This window comes from Nomia melanderi, chromosome 3, assembly GCF_051020985.1.
Source record: "Nomia melanderi isolate GNS246 chromosome 3, iyNomMela1, whole genome shotgun sequence".
Lineage (NCBI taxonomy): Eukaryota > Metazoa > Arthropoda > Insecta > Hymenoptera > Halictidae > Nomia > Nomia melanderi.
Window position 1 is genome coordinate 12,375,399 of NC_135001.1, and position 17,551 is coordinate 12,392,949.

At 34.5% G+C, this 17,551-nt stretch overlaps 1 protein-coding gene across 10 annotated transcripts in view; it reads right to left on the reverse strand.

Annotated features, from left to right (window-relative positions):
* LOC116428059 (protein Wnt-5b) overlaps positions 1–6,436 on the reverse strand; it is a 31,472-nt gene extending 25,036 nt beyond the window's left edge. The window contains exons 1-2 of one of the 10 annotated variants that reach the window (XM_076366417.1): positions 5,775–6,436; positions 4,281–4,674 (exon numbers count right to left, since the gene is read on the reverse strand). In XM_076366417.1, coding sequence (XP_076222532.1) covers positions 4,281–4,304 — 24 coding nt within the window. In that variant the 5' untranslated portion in view covers positions 4,305–4,674; positions 5,775–6,436. Of the gene's footprint in view, positions 1–4,280; positions 5,706–5,753 lie in introns of those variants that run through there. The other 9 variants (XM_076366416.1, XM_031979148.2, XM_076366415.1 and 6 more) reach the window with 9 other exon arrangements.
* Between the last annotated feature and the right edge of the window lie 11,115 nt (positions 6,437–17,551).

Consider the following 17,551-nt stretch of genomic DNA (forward strand, 5'->3'; position numbering starts at 1 on the left):
TCTTTTAAAAGTAAGTGTTTTATAGATATTTTGGTGGTTTTACCAAAAATAGAATAATAGATGTAAAAAGGTATAATTTAGAATTGTTTAATATTAAAATATTTATTCATTTAGAAATTTTGAGAAGTATTTATTTGAATTGATTCAAATATTATATGAATATTTTATAATATGAATTTTTATTTTAAAAGTAAGGTATAAAAGACCAAGCGACGTTTTATAAAGGGAAAACAATTTTTCAAGTTAGTTCATGATAACTCCTATGAAAATACAAATCTACGGTAACACAAAACATACAGACCTACAATCCAACAAAAATCCACTAAAGAATATAATTTATATCGGTTTGCTACTTTTTTTCAAATAAAATTGTACAAATCTGTGTATCTAATGGAGTATATTAAATCGATATATCCGTAACAGAAATGGACATCTCCATAAAATGAAATTTCGAAATATCTACTATTCGATGAGCAAAACATTTCCATTACGAATGGATGGATTTTAGATACTTTTGTGGATCAATGTACTTACATTTTTAAGTAACTTTAACATGTTCACGACCAATGTCACATATTTAGGACGACCGCAATCCAATATTTTCGATAAAACAAATGAAATGAATCCTAAAGATATTGTTATTTAATGCTATAAGCTACGGCATTATATTTGAGATCTCAATGACTCGTTTTAGTTTCATTTTTTCAATATTTTTTGTAGAACATGTGTTGAATTGCATAAAATATGACAATTGAGAAGATCGTCATAATAACAAGCGCTGGTAGCGAACGTGTTAAATTAATTTCATGGGTGTTTGTATCTAAAATCGTAATGCATAATCCAAGGTACAAGAATTTGACGCGATTCTTTTCCTGAAATCGATTATTTGTTTGAAAAGACGATATATTGCATTTCATAAAATATCGTAACCATGAAGATTGCCACTGAAACAAACGCTGGTCGTTATCGTGTTCAGTTTCGGATCGCTCGATGATAGTGCTCCTTTGCACCGCGGCAATGAAAATTTATCTCCTCGGCCACATTTGCCGAACGGTGCCGAATGCCACCGTGCATATCGATTCCTTCTTAACGAGATCCTGTTACCGACACTGACAACTTTAATGCGTGCGCTGCGTCAGATCCACGGCACCGCGCAAAAATCACCGGTGGTCTACTTTCTAAGGGCACTCGCGTGACTTTCGCGAACTCTACCGATTCGCGTTTGTAACTTGCGCATGGAGAAAAAAGTTAATAAAAATCAGTTTCTTTTAGTAAACTGCCTCGATTTGAACGTCCTTGGCATTAATTAACACTATATTTACGGAACAAACCATATTGAATTTTATGAACATCATTTGGTAAATGTTTGGGTCGATCTTCATTGATGCGATTACGCGAATATGTTTCCTAATTTTTTTAACACGTTCGTTAGCAACGGTTGCTTCGATGATGATCTTCTCAATCGTAATATTTTATTTCATCCAACATATCTTCTAAACGAAATATTAAAGAAATGAAACTAAAACGGGTCATTGAATTCCTAAATGTAATACCGCAGCTTATAATTTTGAATAACAATATCTATAGGATTCATTTCATTTTCTTTATGTAAAATATAGAATTATGGCCGTCACAAATATGCGGCGCTGCTAGCGAACGTGCTAAATATCTAATTTGCTATATCTAAACAAACGAACATCAATCTCTCTGGAAACAATAGAATAAACTGTACAATAGATGTCTGTAAATGTAATGTTAATTGCGTTTATAGAGTACAGACGCAACATTTAGCATTGAATAAGCTACATTAACCCATTGCCCTATGGTTTATTTCTCAGCTATGATCAACGCAACTACTTCGCCATTAAGAATTTATTAGAAAAAGAGAAAAATTCTAGATAGACTTTTAATTGTCCTTTTACAATGATTTCAAATACAATTTGAAAATAGCAAATAACATTTATACCAAATAACAAAGAATATGGAAAGAACTGACTTTAGTAAAAAGAAAATGAAAAGAATCAATAACTTTCGTTATCTTTTCTTAATTATTCAGAAAATATTGAGATCTTTTTTGTCATTATAAATTATCAAAGAAAATTCGAATTCAATTTTGAACTGAAACTTTCTTAATCCGTTGTTTATATATTTAGTTTCCAATGGTTTTTATGTTAAACGATTTTTCTCTTTTGTCATCGAGAAATAAAATACGAAATTTCGAGTCGTAATTCTTTTGTTTTCAAATACTCATTGTGATAGTCGGTGATCGGTCGGAACGGAAAACATGACAGAAAACAACTGTCGTAGAAAATAAACCTTGTTATTTACATTGGCAGAGCGAGCGTTTGAAATATTTATTAAGCTCTTATCTTGTGGTTTATTTCACGACTATGTCCGTCCTTAGTAATTTCCTAGCAAAAAGCAAAGTGTTCTACACAGAGAATTCTATACACGCAATCAATATTTTAACGGTTGTTTCTGCAAGATAAAACAAAACGAAATGAAAAGTACCAAACGAAATTACGGTTTCGGTATCGTTTTCAACTTATTGAAGACAAAAATATATTCTGAGTTACGTCGAACTGACAATAATGGCTGGCGTATGGTAGGTCAGTATCAGCATGAACAATGCTGTATCACGCGAGAAACAAAGGCAAAAACCTGACTGGTATATCAAAAGAAAATTAAAGAGAATTTATTTTACATAAAAATTAAAGTCCCTCCTTGTTTTTAAACTCTACAAAAAAATCAACTTGAGTTTTAAAAAAGTTTTACTTTCTTCTTAAAGAATTCAACTACGTTTCTCGGTACATATTATACATGCGATCAAATTATACATATGACATAAAACATATGGAACACTCAATTGTAATCTCAGAACCTCATAAGTACACGAATTGATCAATATTTCCTGAGTACACGAAGGTAAACACATTTTTTCATTATTTCCAAAAAATACCGTTTCTTCAATCGCGTTCGGAAATCATTGAACTCTAACGATTCCAATCTGTTCAGCATGAGGCATGAGCAATTTCTCTTTAATTCAAGATCAATTATCGCACAGCGGAAGTTAATCCAAATTAACATTTTTACAGGCATACCCGAAGTAAGTGTGCTCAATAAAAATTTCACATTCTACGAGAATGGTTCCAACGAACGAGTTTTGCTTAATGACATTACTTCATCGTGAAGAATTTAGTAGAAAGAGAAAAGAATTTGATGCTTATTCTTTGTCTACGTTTACTCTAAATGTTAAAGATTGATAATTTATAAGTAACATTTCATTTATATGAACAATAAATAAATAACAGTTAGATTTGTCGAATTCGATTGAAAATTTTCATCACGAGTCTAACTCGGTATTATAGCAGAAGAGGTTAACGAATTAAATCCATTATGTACTGCCGCGGTTTTAACCAAACTACGGTAAAAAACCGATAATTTTAAAAAATAAAACGCGAAGGAATGCATAAACCTCCGTGATTCGCTAATTTAATGGGAAATATGTACATGGGTTGCTGCAAAAATTTCGGGAATTCGAAATTCAGTTGTTTACGCTCTTTTCGGAAAGTCTCATAGTTTTAAGATTAAAAAGTGCTGACACAACACAGTGGGAAATGTATTAACGTCGAAGGAGAATATTTTGAAAAACAATCAAACCATTGGTTCAAACTTATTTGTAACTTTCTTCGTACTTTTCCGACACTTTTGCAGCGACCCACGTATGCCGATTAGCCTTCGGTCGGGGATCATTTGAATTTCGTCGTATCCCGTGTGGAAGAAACATTATCGCTGGCGTTAATACTTGAATCCGTAATTACGGCGGCAAAAGTGTCTTAACACCAGATTTATGAACGTTGATTGTACGGTTTATTCCATTGTCCGTGGAAAAATTGACGTTCGTTCGTTTAGGTCTTGAAAATTGGGGATTTAAAAATATTCCGCGGTTTGTTCTATCCACCTTAGAAAAATTGGTATTCGTTCATTTAGATTTTGGAAATCAGGGTACATACTCGTGTAATTGTATCAATCGAAACCGACACGAACGTTAGCTAAACAACATTTATAAAATTCAATAGACGTCGAATCGACGCGTTCCGTATACCTTAGTGTTAATGTCACCGCGCATAGGCGAAGCTTTCGCCGTGTAATCACGCTCGCCGTGGGCTTGAAAACGTAAATGTGTTAATACCGGTACTAACGTGTTAATAATAAAAGCAAGGTAAAATTATCGAGGGTTAATTATTATGGCCGATTAAACCGATTAAACGATTACTCACCAAACCGGGTGTATCCAAAGTCATTAAGGTCGAGGTAGTTATCGCCGTGGCGAGAGGCCGGAGCACCGTTTCACTTTTTATCGAGCAAAAGGCACCGCCGCGCACTTGCCTTTTAAATTAGTATCGATAACAACGGCCTCGTCCGCTTACATTCATCGAATCGTTCCGTGTATATCCAGTTTTATTGGCGTGCCGATCATTTTTCACGCGGCGCGATGGTTCATGTCGCGTTTCGCGCTCTCCCCGTACGTTTTCATCCTTTTAACACGCTCGGCAAGTCTCCTCCACGCTGCACCGGGATTCTTTTGTCTCTGAAGTGATCCCGCGCGCGCGTTTTCTACTTTCTCAACGCGCGCACTCTTTTTGAATCGGATTTATGCACGGCTACCGGGACCTTCAACAGAAACCATAAAAATTCGTCGATGTCGTTTTCTGTCTTTAAATAAAGTTCACACAGGGACACACGCGCTTCCTGCTTCCCAAACACCCGTTGTACGCGAACGATGTTTCAAATTGCTTTCCATTCGTGTCGCTTTTCAAATGTTCGATACGGGAATCCGGCTTATATAGCGGAAATTGCTGATGTCGTGGTTGACAGACTTGTTGTTTAAGCTAAGTGAGTCATACAAAGGATTGTTTTTGTCGTTGACCAATTCGCCGAGGAAGAAAATCGAATTTTACTTACGAAAATGTTTCTGTTTGCGCGCGACTGCATTGATTTGTAACTTTCTCCGTTTTCGAATGAAACGCGAGATTAACTTAATCCTATTTTGAAATTCGAATACCCCAAGTTGAATAATGAATGGAGACTAAAATGTATCTAAAAATTGTATCGTTTCGTTTGAAAGATGATCATTAAAACACTAATCTTCAGCCCGAGATTGAGGCAATCATGTGAAAAGGACAGTTAAGAAATGTACCAAATACTTTCGAAGTTCAAAATCAGTTGAAATGGTCTGCCTCCAGTTACACAGATATAAAGAAACATGTTTCCCGGCACACGACACTAAACTTCGGTCTTACTTGTGAAACTCTTAAGAGCAACACTCGATGAAGCAAGATGCGAAGCAAAACAACAATGCACACAAACCGCATCGAAGCGCAGCAATGCAACTAAACCGACGAACTTCCGATCAATTAAACATCCGACCGCCGTGCAATAGACCCGTCATTACCGTTACACCCTTACACCGTTACACCGTTACACCGGTACGAAGCTTTTCCATCAAAATCAATCAGCCGAAGATGTCTCGCCGTCGAGCAAAACGTCTTCGTCCAGCGGAACCATCCATCGCGAACGTCCGTCCTCTGTCGAAGTCCACTACAACAACACCGGCGTAGAACCCGACATCGCGACCCTCCAAAGTCAACGTGCAAACTGGTCGAAAATCACGTATATACCTGCGAGCAAACGTCCCGGCGACACGTACGCTAACGGGAAAGTGTTTGTCACAAAGCGAACTGGTAAATCACCTGTTTGCCGAGCAACCGTACATTTTCGATTCCGCGAGAAGAGGATCCCGGCCGCTTCCGCCTCACCGGTGCATCATCCTGGCGTGTGTCGTACTTTAAAATCCTCTGGACCTTCCTGGAGGTGGCATGGTTCCCACGTCGAATCTCTTCGATCCTCTTCGGATCAGTCGCCTCTCGTGCGCCGAAAACACTCGCGTAGAACCAGAGAGCCGCGGGGCCCGAGGATTATTCGGAGAACCACCGGTTCAAGATCGTCCGACGACTCGCGGAGTCCTCGTCAATGTTCTGTTTACCGTTCACCATCGGCCCGGAGGCAGCATCTCTCTTACGGCTAACCCGAGCGAAGGAGGTTCAAGGGAGCCGAACCATATTTGGCACGCGAATTCCGGTATCGGTGGATGATCCGGGATCGGAGTTGCGTCGCTGATCGGCCGACGTGTCGTTTCCACCGGTGATATTCGGGAGGGACGTTTCGTCGGGATCAGCGGATCAACCCGGACCCTCGGCGGCTCGGGTCTCGCTGCATCTCGAGAAGCGGTCGGTGCCTCGTGGCAATCGGCCAGGGACCAAGGTACGCTACGAAACCGACTTGGACGACGTGTTACTGCGGAATGGTCGCAGAGTGCAGGCAGAATCCACGAGACCGTGGTACGTTTCGTTCTCTCCCGCTACCTTGTCTCTCCTGCACGCCGCGGGATCGGTCTCTCCTGCTTGCTTCTCCCGAAGAGGGAGCCCCCTCGGCTAGTGATGGCCTCAACGCACCTCGAACCGGACCACGGCGCGCGACGCGACGCAGCGCTGGGTAGAATGCCGTTTCGAATGCGATGGCTTTTCTTTGTTTGCCGAGGGGCACGGTTTTTGTGGATCCTTTGATCGAGAACGCTCCGATATTGCTAGATTCTGGATCCTTACGAAAATTCCAATCTTTAAGCCCCCCCTTCTGTAATATCGTGTCGTACTCGCGATGAAAATTCTCAACCGAATTCGACGAATCTATGTGTTATTTATTCATTTCTCGTTGTGAAAAATCTTGAGCGTTATCAATGTGTGACGCTGCTTGTGGACGTGTTAGAAATGTAATTGGAGAAACAGAATTGCGATAAGAAACGGTTTCTTCTAGTGAACCTTATGAAAAGCACTACACTTTGTATATTTTATATATTTATCTGTATCTTGTGCATCTTGTGCAATTTTACACTTTCAAGTTTAATGCAATTTTGTATTTTCAAGTACATGCATGAAAATCTGCAAGTTAGTAATTACTTTTTGGGTTTATGGTTATTTTGGAACTGAATTGTATGGAATTTTAGATTCAAAATGTGTGGATTCGACGGGTAATTAAAGTTACTTTGAAACCGTGTAATTGTTATATATACGAAGGATTCGGTTAATTATAAATTATAATAATTTGTATTAAATTGTGTTAATGATTGTTATTTTCAGTTTCGTAGGTATTATCTTTATGTTGCTTTAAAATACGATAATATATATTTGAAATGTATGCATTCGTCGATCAGTTAAGTTATTTTTAAGTTTTATAACTTTTACATGTACGCAATGAACTCGTCAGATTAAAAATGAAATTAATTTATATTAAATTACATTAACGATTCCGATTTTCAAGTTCCTGGAGATTATATTTATGTTAATTTAAATCGTAAATATAAAATATAAAGTACTCAAGAACAAACAAAATTAGTTTCAATTATACAATAAGGAACTTGATGTCTTTCTTTCTTTTTTTCTAATTCTGTACGGAAGTCAGAAATAAAGCATAATAAAAACGTACTGAAACTAGAATTACCAGAATTTACGGATATACGAATTCTTTCTCTAATGAAAACTATTTTATTCGTTCATACTAAAATGGAACATTTTCCGCTCACTTTTAGAAAATAACAAAAGAAAGTGGCTTGCATATACAGCGAATGTCTACCAAGTAAATATGTGCAATGTGATACTCTAATTTGCATCTTTCAATTAAAAATTAAGTTTGAATACTAACTTTATTTTGTTGTTCATATTTTTAACTAACGATATTTATAGATGAAAGAAATCTTCAGTTTCATTGCTATGAAATAGAACGTGAAATGTAGACATTTAATTACTTTAATACTTTTTCATATTTTAAATGAAAGGATTAATACATTTTTAATATTTTTTCTCTGCTGGTATCAAGAAGTTATTCCCATTCGAGATTTTCTGTAATTAGAGTTTAAAATACAGAAATTTGTTATATCGCATTGTGTAAATATTAAATTAGATAAGTTAACCGGTGTTGTGACCAGTCATATAAATGTTTGTATTTAGATCGCATGTAATAAATGATAGATATTCATTTACCGAAAATTATTGCTGTTTCGCAACAATAAATCTTTTTAATTACAAAATAAATCTTTTCAATTAAGAAATTTATTTTTCATTCCAAAGTGTTATATGAAGTCACAGCTAAAAAGTTTGAAAACATTTCATTCATTACGAGTGTAATCATTTATAATAATAATTTAAAGATATTTGTTAAAGTTTAATTTATCATCATTATTATCCACTAACAAGACATACTAAATGGTATTAATATCCAAAATTTGTATTAAATAACTACCAATTAATGTTAATCACACGATTATTAATTAATAATTTTAATAATTCTAAACAATTACTTGAACGTACATGCAAACTCGGAAAACAATACTATCTTAGCTTATACTTTTATCTTTGAAATTTATCCAACAACAAATTATTCACCATTTTCTCGTCGCTTACGTTTTAATAGTTATTCGAAACTATTGGATCACCCAATCGACCTATCTCCGTTTATGAATGAATAAACAGGCAAATAAATTGCGTATGCGCGGCATGCAGAAGTTCCATGAAATGCCAATTGACAATAATTCTACATTATCGTTACACAATCAAAAACTTCACAACAAATTATTCATTTTAATTTAATATCCCATGTCCACGGAAACATTGCTTACATACAATTTTTTTTCCAAAAAAAACTTCCAAATTTCACATAAAAAAAATCATTTAATCGTAATTCATACAAAAGACAACAGTATTTACCAACTAAGTAAGGCTTATTCACAGCCATCAAAACTCGAAATCAACACTTTAATAAATAAATTCTTATGACATTCGTTATTGCAATTCTATTTATTATTACATTATATATTTCTAAGTATATTAATGATTATTCATTTATAGAATTACGCAACGTGATATGAATTACTTAGTAAACCAAATATATAGATACAACCGTAAATCAATGAAATGCGAATGCACACGCAGATCATGCACAGAGCAAATTCACTGGCAGCACTTTACGTATAGCGATTATGTTAATTATCATTTGTCCAACAATCATCAACACGCAATTTGTCCAAAATACTGATTATCCTTAGCCTGTTGCCGTTGTCCAAATAAAAAATGTTGCCGAACGCTGCCAAGCGGCTGACAGATATACATGGATATATACGGTAATTAGCCATCGCGTCGCATACTACGTAATTGTTTGAAAACTCGCGAGGTGACGAAAACTAAATGCCCATCGCTACCCTCAACGAAAGCCGCCGGCTGCTTCTCTCCCCTGGTTCTCTCTGCCTTTCTGTTTCTTTCCCTCCCCTCTAGCCGCTCTATGGCTGGTTCATTGGTTCATCGGTGCACCGGTCCGGGCTCCGTATTCTTCTCTCTAATTATACCGTTACGTGCAATCGCTCGTGTCAATTAGCAGCTCCTTTCTTCCTGCCCGAATGCAACCCCTTCTCTCGCGAAGGACCCCGGAGGATCTTGATTTGACTCTGCTCCCCACCCCTCGTTCAACGGATCAGGGGAAACGAAGGGGAGGTTCTTCGAATAATTCTTTTTTCTTTTTTTTTATTCTTCCCTCAATTTTTCGAAATGATACGGAGTTCGGTAATACGAAGAAATTCTCGTTCGACGCTAGATTTACGGATATTTACTGTACAGTTTCCTTTATCGTTCTTAGAAACATTGATATTCCTTCATTTAGATTAGAATCTTGGAAATTGAAAGTTTGACACTAAACCTATCACTCCCATCAAAATGGCGATTTTCAGTTTTCTTGTTTCACAATTACTGTATACTTTAAAAGTGTTAAATATCCGAAATAATTTAAAAAATCAATAGTTTCATTTGAGTGCTGTAATTAATATACGAAGAAACCGAAAGAAAATATTGGCATAATGTTAGTAAGGACAAGATATTAATCATATTAAACGCTCAGTAGGTTTAGTGTTGAAAGTAGACAATTAGGGTACATATTTATGTAACTGCATCAATCAAAATCGGCCCATACATTTACCAAATAATGTTTATAAAACTCGATATGAGTGAAATTGGCTTGTTCCGTAAATCTAGTGTTAACACTAAACCTACCGGCACTTTATGGATACCTATTCCTACCGTGACCGGTTGAATAACTGGTTATAAAATAAAGGTAAACGAATTAAACGATACATTTTTCTTAGTGAAAACGGAAACAACAGGAAAGACAAGAATCGTAAAACTGATTAATCGGGCGATAGAGGAACTGATATAAAGTTAAACGGACGAAAGGGAATGTAGAATTTTTAGCGAAATTTGAAAACCGGTCATTTTACCGGTCGCGGTATGTTCGGTTTAAGAAGTCTTTATTAATTTAGTGTAATGGGATCGATTTTCATTATCATTTTCGTTAATCTTGCAAAAGTCAATGAGTACCAGATAAGAGTTTCTTAATGATCGGTTAAAGTCTTTGGTACAATGCGATAGATTGTCAATATTATTTTCGATAGTCTTGTAAAAATCGACGAGCACCAAAGAAAAAATTCCTAACGATCAGTTAAACAGCAATGGTTATAGAATCGTGAATCAACATATTATTTCGAGTAACCTGATCTAATAATTTCTTTCGAGATTATTACTTAGAAGAAAATGATTGAGCACTCTTTTCATGTGGCACAGTCATTGAGAAGCCTATTAATGAGCTTCCGGTGGGTAAAGTACGAACACATTCATAACCAACATTTTCTCATTTCTTTTACATTTACTTGCAGTCATGTCGATTCAAATTGTAGCTGGATCCTGTAAAGTTCTACAATGAAATCTCAAGTTTAAACTGCTGCGTTTTATGCACTTATGGTGTTCATAGCAGAATTTATTCTGTTGTTACTTTATATAATTAAATTTTCATCCAATTTATCCTTGTACTTCTATTCCTTCCGTGTGAAAACCGCATAAAATCTTCCATTCGTTAACAACAATTACGTATTGTACGCGTCGATGACTAAGCCCGATGTTTAACTCTTTTTTCTAGAAAGAAGAAAGAATATGGATACAACTATCGGCTTTAAAAGTTGCCTCCCTTTAGAATGAAGCTGGGTCATTAGTAAGAAAGGCAGAACTGCTCACATCGGTGAACACGATAAACCACTTTTTTACGTGTAAACACGTTCCGTTCGGATAATTAAACCAGTTCATTTTGATGTTATACCATCCATTGTTAACGAATCGGTGCTGAACCGAACTAAATATTTCATTCGTATTTACCGTGGTAAAAAGTAAAATTAATTAAAACGGGATTACCATAATATTTTATTAATCAATGCTAATTAGTGCAATTATGTTAATATTACGCTGTGAATTATTTCTCTATCAGTTTCACCTTCCATCTTTAAAAACAATAGTATCTTGAAATATAGGAAATTCTTTAATCTTCTTTTCCAGTTCTTTTATATAGATATAAATATTATATAAAATCTAATAATTGTAATATTTCATCGATAAAACCCTTTGCTTATGTTTAAAAAATATTCTAATTTTCTACGAGTAATTTAAAAGATATGAGACGAAACTATATTTTACACGAAACATACCGCGACCAGTCAAATGATTGGTTTCAAAATTTGATTTAAAATTCTGCGATTTTCTTCTTTCATTTAATATCTTTCTTTTCTATCAATTCCTATGTTGTCCAATTAATCGGTTTTTCAATGTTTGTCTTTCCATCTGTTTCTATTTCCAATAAGACAAATTTATCGTCTAACTTGTTTACCTTTTTTATTTTGTAATCCATTATTTGACTGGTTACGGTAGGAATAGATATGTATATAAGTACAAGTTTCGGTGCGTTTAGTGTTGAACGAAACATCAGTTTACTGGATCTTGATCTCAGTCTCGATTTTCTTAACACTAGATTTTACGGAGCGCTAAATTTATTGTACAGTTTGCTCTATCGTTCTTAGGAAGTTATAGTTCGTTCGTAAAGACCTAGGAAATTAGACGTTTAACACGTTCGCTCGCAGCGTCGCATATTTGTGACGGCCATAATTCTATATTTTACATAAAGAAAATGAAATGAATCCTATAGATATTGTTATTCAAAATTATAAGCTGCGGTATTACATTTAGGAATTCAATGACCCGTTTTAGTTTCATTTCTTTAATATTTCGTTTAGAAGATATGTTGGATGAAATAAAATATTACGATTGAGAAGATCATCATCGAAGCAACCGTTGCTAACGAACGTGTTAAAAAAATTAGGAAACATATTCGCGTAGTCGCATCAATGAAGATTGACCCAAACATTTACCAAATGATGTTCATAAAATTCAATATGAGTGAAATTGGCTAGTTCTGTGAATCTAGTGTTAAACAAATGAGATTGACCGTCAGAAAAATGGTTGCTGGGCTATCTGAAAATTCTTTTAACCGAACATTTGTACGCGTCTCATTATTTCGGATGCTGCAGTATCTGCTACACTGTACCCAGAATTTTATGTCTCAGCGCTCATTGGAATTTCAGCGCGTTATTCGAATGATTCTATACTGGTCGAGCCGCACGCGTAACATTACCAAGGAAATACATTATATCTCGTTAAACGAGCCGTGTTTCCCAGCGCGTTCGATTAATGCTCCGCGAGTAGAAGCACTTATTTGTCGGAACACTGACTGCAATTCTTCTTTCTGCCCCTTAATTATACCGTTACGTGTAATCGCCTTCCATAATTAGCACCGTTCTTCCTTTTTTCTTCGTTTCGTTTTCGGATCGAGCCCCTCGTATCCTCGATAAATCTCTCTGCTTTATCCCCTGCATCGTCTTTTTTCGTCCGTTCTCGAGAATAAAAAGTTGCAGTCGATTAGTTGCGAGATCAGAGGGTTACATGCGTCTAGGAACAATGAAAATAGATTGTATTTGGGAATTTTCTTTTCATCTATGAAACTCTTACGGATATTTACGGATATTTACTGTACACTTTGTTCCAAGATTCTTAGAGAAATTGATATTCGTTTATTTAGATCTTGGAAATTCGAGGTTTAAAAGTAGACAATTAAGATACACATTTACGTAATTGCATCAATTAAAATCGACCCAAACATTTACCAAGTAATGTTTATAAAATTTAATGAGTCAAATTCACCCGTTCCGTAAAAGTATTAAAGTTTGTAACAATTGTTTTTCTAATGCAGTTTTAAAGAACACGGTTTTTATCGTAAATCGGTTTTTCCGTCAAACCAGTTTTACACGCAAACTTCTGATCCACTTATTTGTATTTACAAATTACAAATTTAATGTTTTATTAGCGAAACCTGAACAAAATGAAAATTTACTATTTATTTCCACTGGTTGATTTTCTTTAAAATAACTATTGTAAACGCATTTTCAATGTTTCTGTTTATTGCGATGTAATTTGTGTTTCTTTGCAGAGCATCTTCGATTCTTAATTTTGTTGGAACCTGTATCTATATTTCTCGTACGATTAGATCCTTTGAACCGCAATCATTTTATCAGCGAACGAAAAAAGCCTGCATTTAAATTGAGGGTGAATACATAAAGGGTAACCACTCATGTGAGTAACTTGAATAGAATGACTGATATTTAAAATTCTTCCGGTTGGTTGAATTTGTTCGGACATTGATAGGACAGCGATAATTATACCCCCGGAACCCTCGACAGACGTGCAATTGCCTCAATAAATTTGCATATTTCTTGTCAAGAACACACGTACCAACCAGAGCGTTAAATTATAGAGCAGTTTCACTGTTCCAACGAAACGTAATTGGAAACTAGTAAAATTAACAAAATGTTTTCCACTGTATATATTTATATCTATGTATTTTTAGAATGTTTAATTTCCATTTTTTCCCTTGAAAGCTGTATGTAAATTAAGCCCTATTATACACTGATGTTTTACTGCACTGTGAAAGTATGATAAATAAGCGATCTCATAAACGAAAATTTGAGCTGTTATTAAATATGTTAATACGTAACTACCTGTTTCACATAAAAGATATAGTAATGTACAACAATAAAAGATTGATTGCAGTTTTAATGAAACCCTCTTAATCCGAAAAATACTAGGAAACACTATACCATTGTTCAATTATTTAAATTTCATTATAACGAATAATCAATATCCGCGTAAATAGAGTATTGCTCATTAGAACACTAAGTAGATGTAACACCGTTTATTGTTGACTTCCTCTCAACGAAGAAACAAAAAAGAAATTAAGGATACTATAATTATTATCATTGTTTAGCAGAATTTCCTCACGCGGTATTCTCAGCCTTTCAGCTCATGTGCCAGCAAAACTACATAGTATCAGCTTTCACCGTACATCGATTACCCTTGAATGTTCGTTTCATAGCTTTTCTTACACATGACTGCACTCCTCTGATACCTTTTATATACTTACGAAAGCTTTACATAAATATTTGTTTCGTAGAAACGGTAAAAGTAAACTGACTCTACATAAACTTTATCGAAAAAAAGTTAAATTTTGAGAAACGAGTAGAAATGTTCAAGTACAAATGATTAGAACAAACAATCACATAAAAGTGACATTACTTATAAGATAAATTCTTAATAACACAGAGGTCGAAGAAAATGTAAATATAAATCGATCTCTCGCAAGCCAGAGCGATCCAAATGAAGAATTCTAGACATATTCCATATCTATGTCTCCTTTAAACTATTAACAGTTGATAGCAGACAAATAATATTTCATTCGGATTCACCAAAATCGAGGAATATTTATATCAGTTAAATTCTGTTTAAAATCTTCGCTACCAGTCTGGTACGTTATTATAAGGCAAGGGGTTAAAAGTAGGCTGTAAAGAACTTCTCAGCCTTCGGACCTGGGGCGTTGGGCAGTAACAGCATCCATCCCCTTTCAATGAATAACCATGGCACCGAAAGTATTGTCTTTCGGTATAGTCATGGCCGGGATTAGAGCAGACACCGAGACATGAAATCCGCTCGTGTTTCCTGCAGCTACAGATCAAGGAGGAAGAAAAAAAACATCCACAGTATTGTTACTTGGTGGGGTCGATGGAACTGCTAGGTGGCATCTAATGAGAAGGAGCGGACAATGAGCCTTTCTGACTTAAGGGCCCTAGGGTGAATACCGGAAGAGTGCTCCTACAACCCTTCTTATGTTATTCATTTATTCTCACGCCTGCTTCACGAATCAGACGAGTTACCTGGCGAGAAAAGCACTCCAGTGAATGGCGATTCGAGATTTTCGCGAAATTCGGAAGTGAATGTAAGTACAGAAGCGTGAATAGGACAAAATATGAGTATGGAACATTGAATAGAATTCGTCTCTTTTTTTTTCAATGAATTTACAAACGCGACTTTAATCGCGGTAAAATGGCATAAAGCGTGAAATTGAAAAGGATACGACTCAGCAGAAGTTGCTCGTTCTTGAAGAAATAAATAGAAATCACATGTAAACAATGTTATCGATGATATGAATGTTTTCGCTAGACTTTGTTTGAATCTTGAAACTATATTTTTTAAAAGAATTGTAATGTTTTATGGGGACTGTTGTATGACATCAATAGTTTTATAATTTTGGGAAAGAATTATAACTTTTTCACGCTGCAGTGCAGCGTTCTGAAAGGTCCAAAGATAAGTCTTTATGTATCGCAGCTTTTTCAAAATAGCACAGTCATTAAAATACGATTGTATATTGAATGTGTTAACATTTTTTTTTATTTAATTTACATTGTAATTACATGTATTTATACTCTAATGGCTGTAATAATATCTGTATGAGTGAAGACAGCAGTGCAAAATAAAAATGGCGCAACTCAAAACATCGAATATTAAACAAAGTATTACTACTTTGCAATATCATCGAAAATCAAGAGAAAATTTTGTTTTCTTTTATCGCGTTTTTATGCTGTTCCCGAGGGGAGAATATTGATTTCCATTCACATGATTGTCGTTTTGCTTGTGGTCGTACGAACGGCACATCGTAGCATCTCCTACGACATTGTTTAGAAAATTGTTCGCAACCGAGATTATCGCCTGAGTTATTTGTATAAGTACAGCGAAAAAGGTAAAAAAAGATAACAGAAAATAGTTCTTAGAAATATTGCATATAGAGTGATCTTTCATAAGAAATAATATTAAAAAAATAATTTCCAGAACTTCGTTTGATTTAGTATATATTAAACCGAATTTTTGTATAAAAAAGTGATAAATTTTATACAATAATATAATAATATTATAATAATAATATAACAATAATGTAATAATAATAATAACAACAACATTAATTTTACATTAATATTACATTTTATTATAATTATATAGATTAATAAAGACAATTTTAGACCAACACAAAATAGTTGTAATAGGGGGTAACAAAATATTCCGTAACTTTGCGAAACTCGAGAATTTCAGCGAGACACTTAAGAGCAGTGGGGGCTGTTTCCTCTTCATCCTCCCTGATTAATACTCATTATTATTTCTCTTTTTCAAAAGCCTGCAGAGTTGCGCTATAAGACGTTGAAATGGAGACGAGACGCTAGGGAGATCGCTGAAGTATCAAATTATGAAGAGAATATTTATATATTCTAAATAATATTTATGGAAAAACAGTAACATCGTAGGAAAATAAATCTTCCTTTACCATCCGACTTTTTAAAATAGAAATATAACGTGGTCCAACTAGATGACTCATTTTGTATATCACAGTCCTTGCTTTGAACATTTCCAAGTTTGAAGATAGAAATTTTTCACTGAATTTAATAATACAATTGAAGTCAATTCTTTATGCTACTGACACGCATGTACTTACAAATAATATCATGTGTTTAAATTTATTTCATGCAACTATAAAACAGTTAATGTATATTAACTTTTATCGTCACATTACCCTTTATAATCATATAAATGATATTGCAAGTACTATAACTCTTGTAGTTCGTTTTAATTAAAATATAGTTATAATGTAAATTATTTTTTATACTACTTTACCAAATTAATAAAAAAATTACTTTGCTTCAAGTTAAATACGAAAGTACCCAATATTTCAATATGATCTTTAATGTACCCGGAATGAAAGTAATATTTCCACACATTGACTAGTGGTTTAAAGAAAGTTGTGTATTATATAACGTGTTTTTCACATTAGATGTTAAACATACGTATAACAGCCATTAATAAACATAAGATAATGCTGATTTCAACAAATATAATGGTCAAATAAATCTAACTTACTTACATATCAATGATGATATTAATTTTTTATTATTGAATATTATACCTGAAGTTTTTTTACTTTCATTATAAACGTCTTTGCCAACAAAACATATGTTTTTGGCATGGCTAGACATGTATATACTTCAAAGCCTTCAAAGCTTCTACATTTTTTTCGAAAATACTAAATTGCAATAAACAATGTGTACAAGGAAGGGTTAGTGACCATAGAGCAAGCAAGTTTTCACGAGACTATATAGTCATACATAATATCAAAAGAGAGAAACAAATAAAAAAAAAGTGAA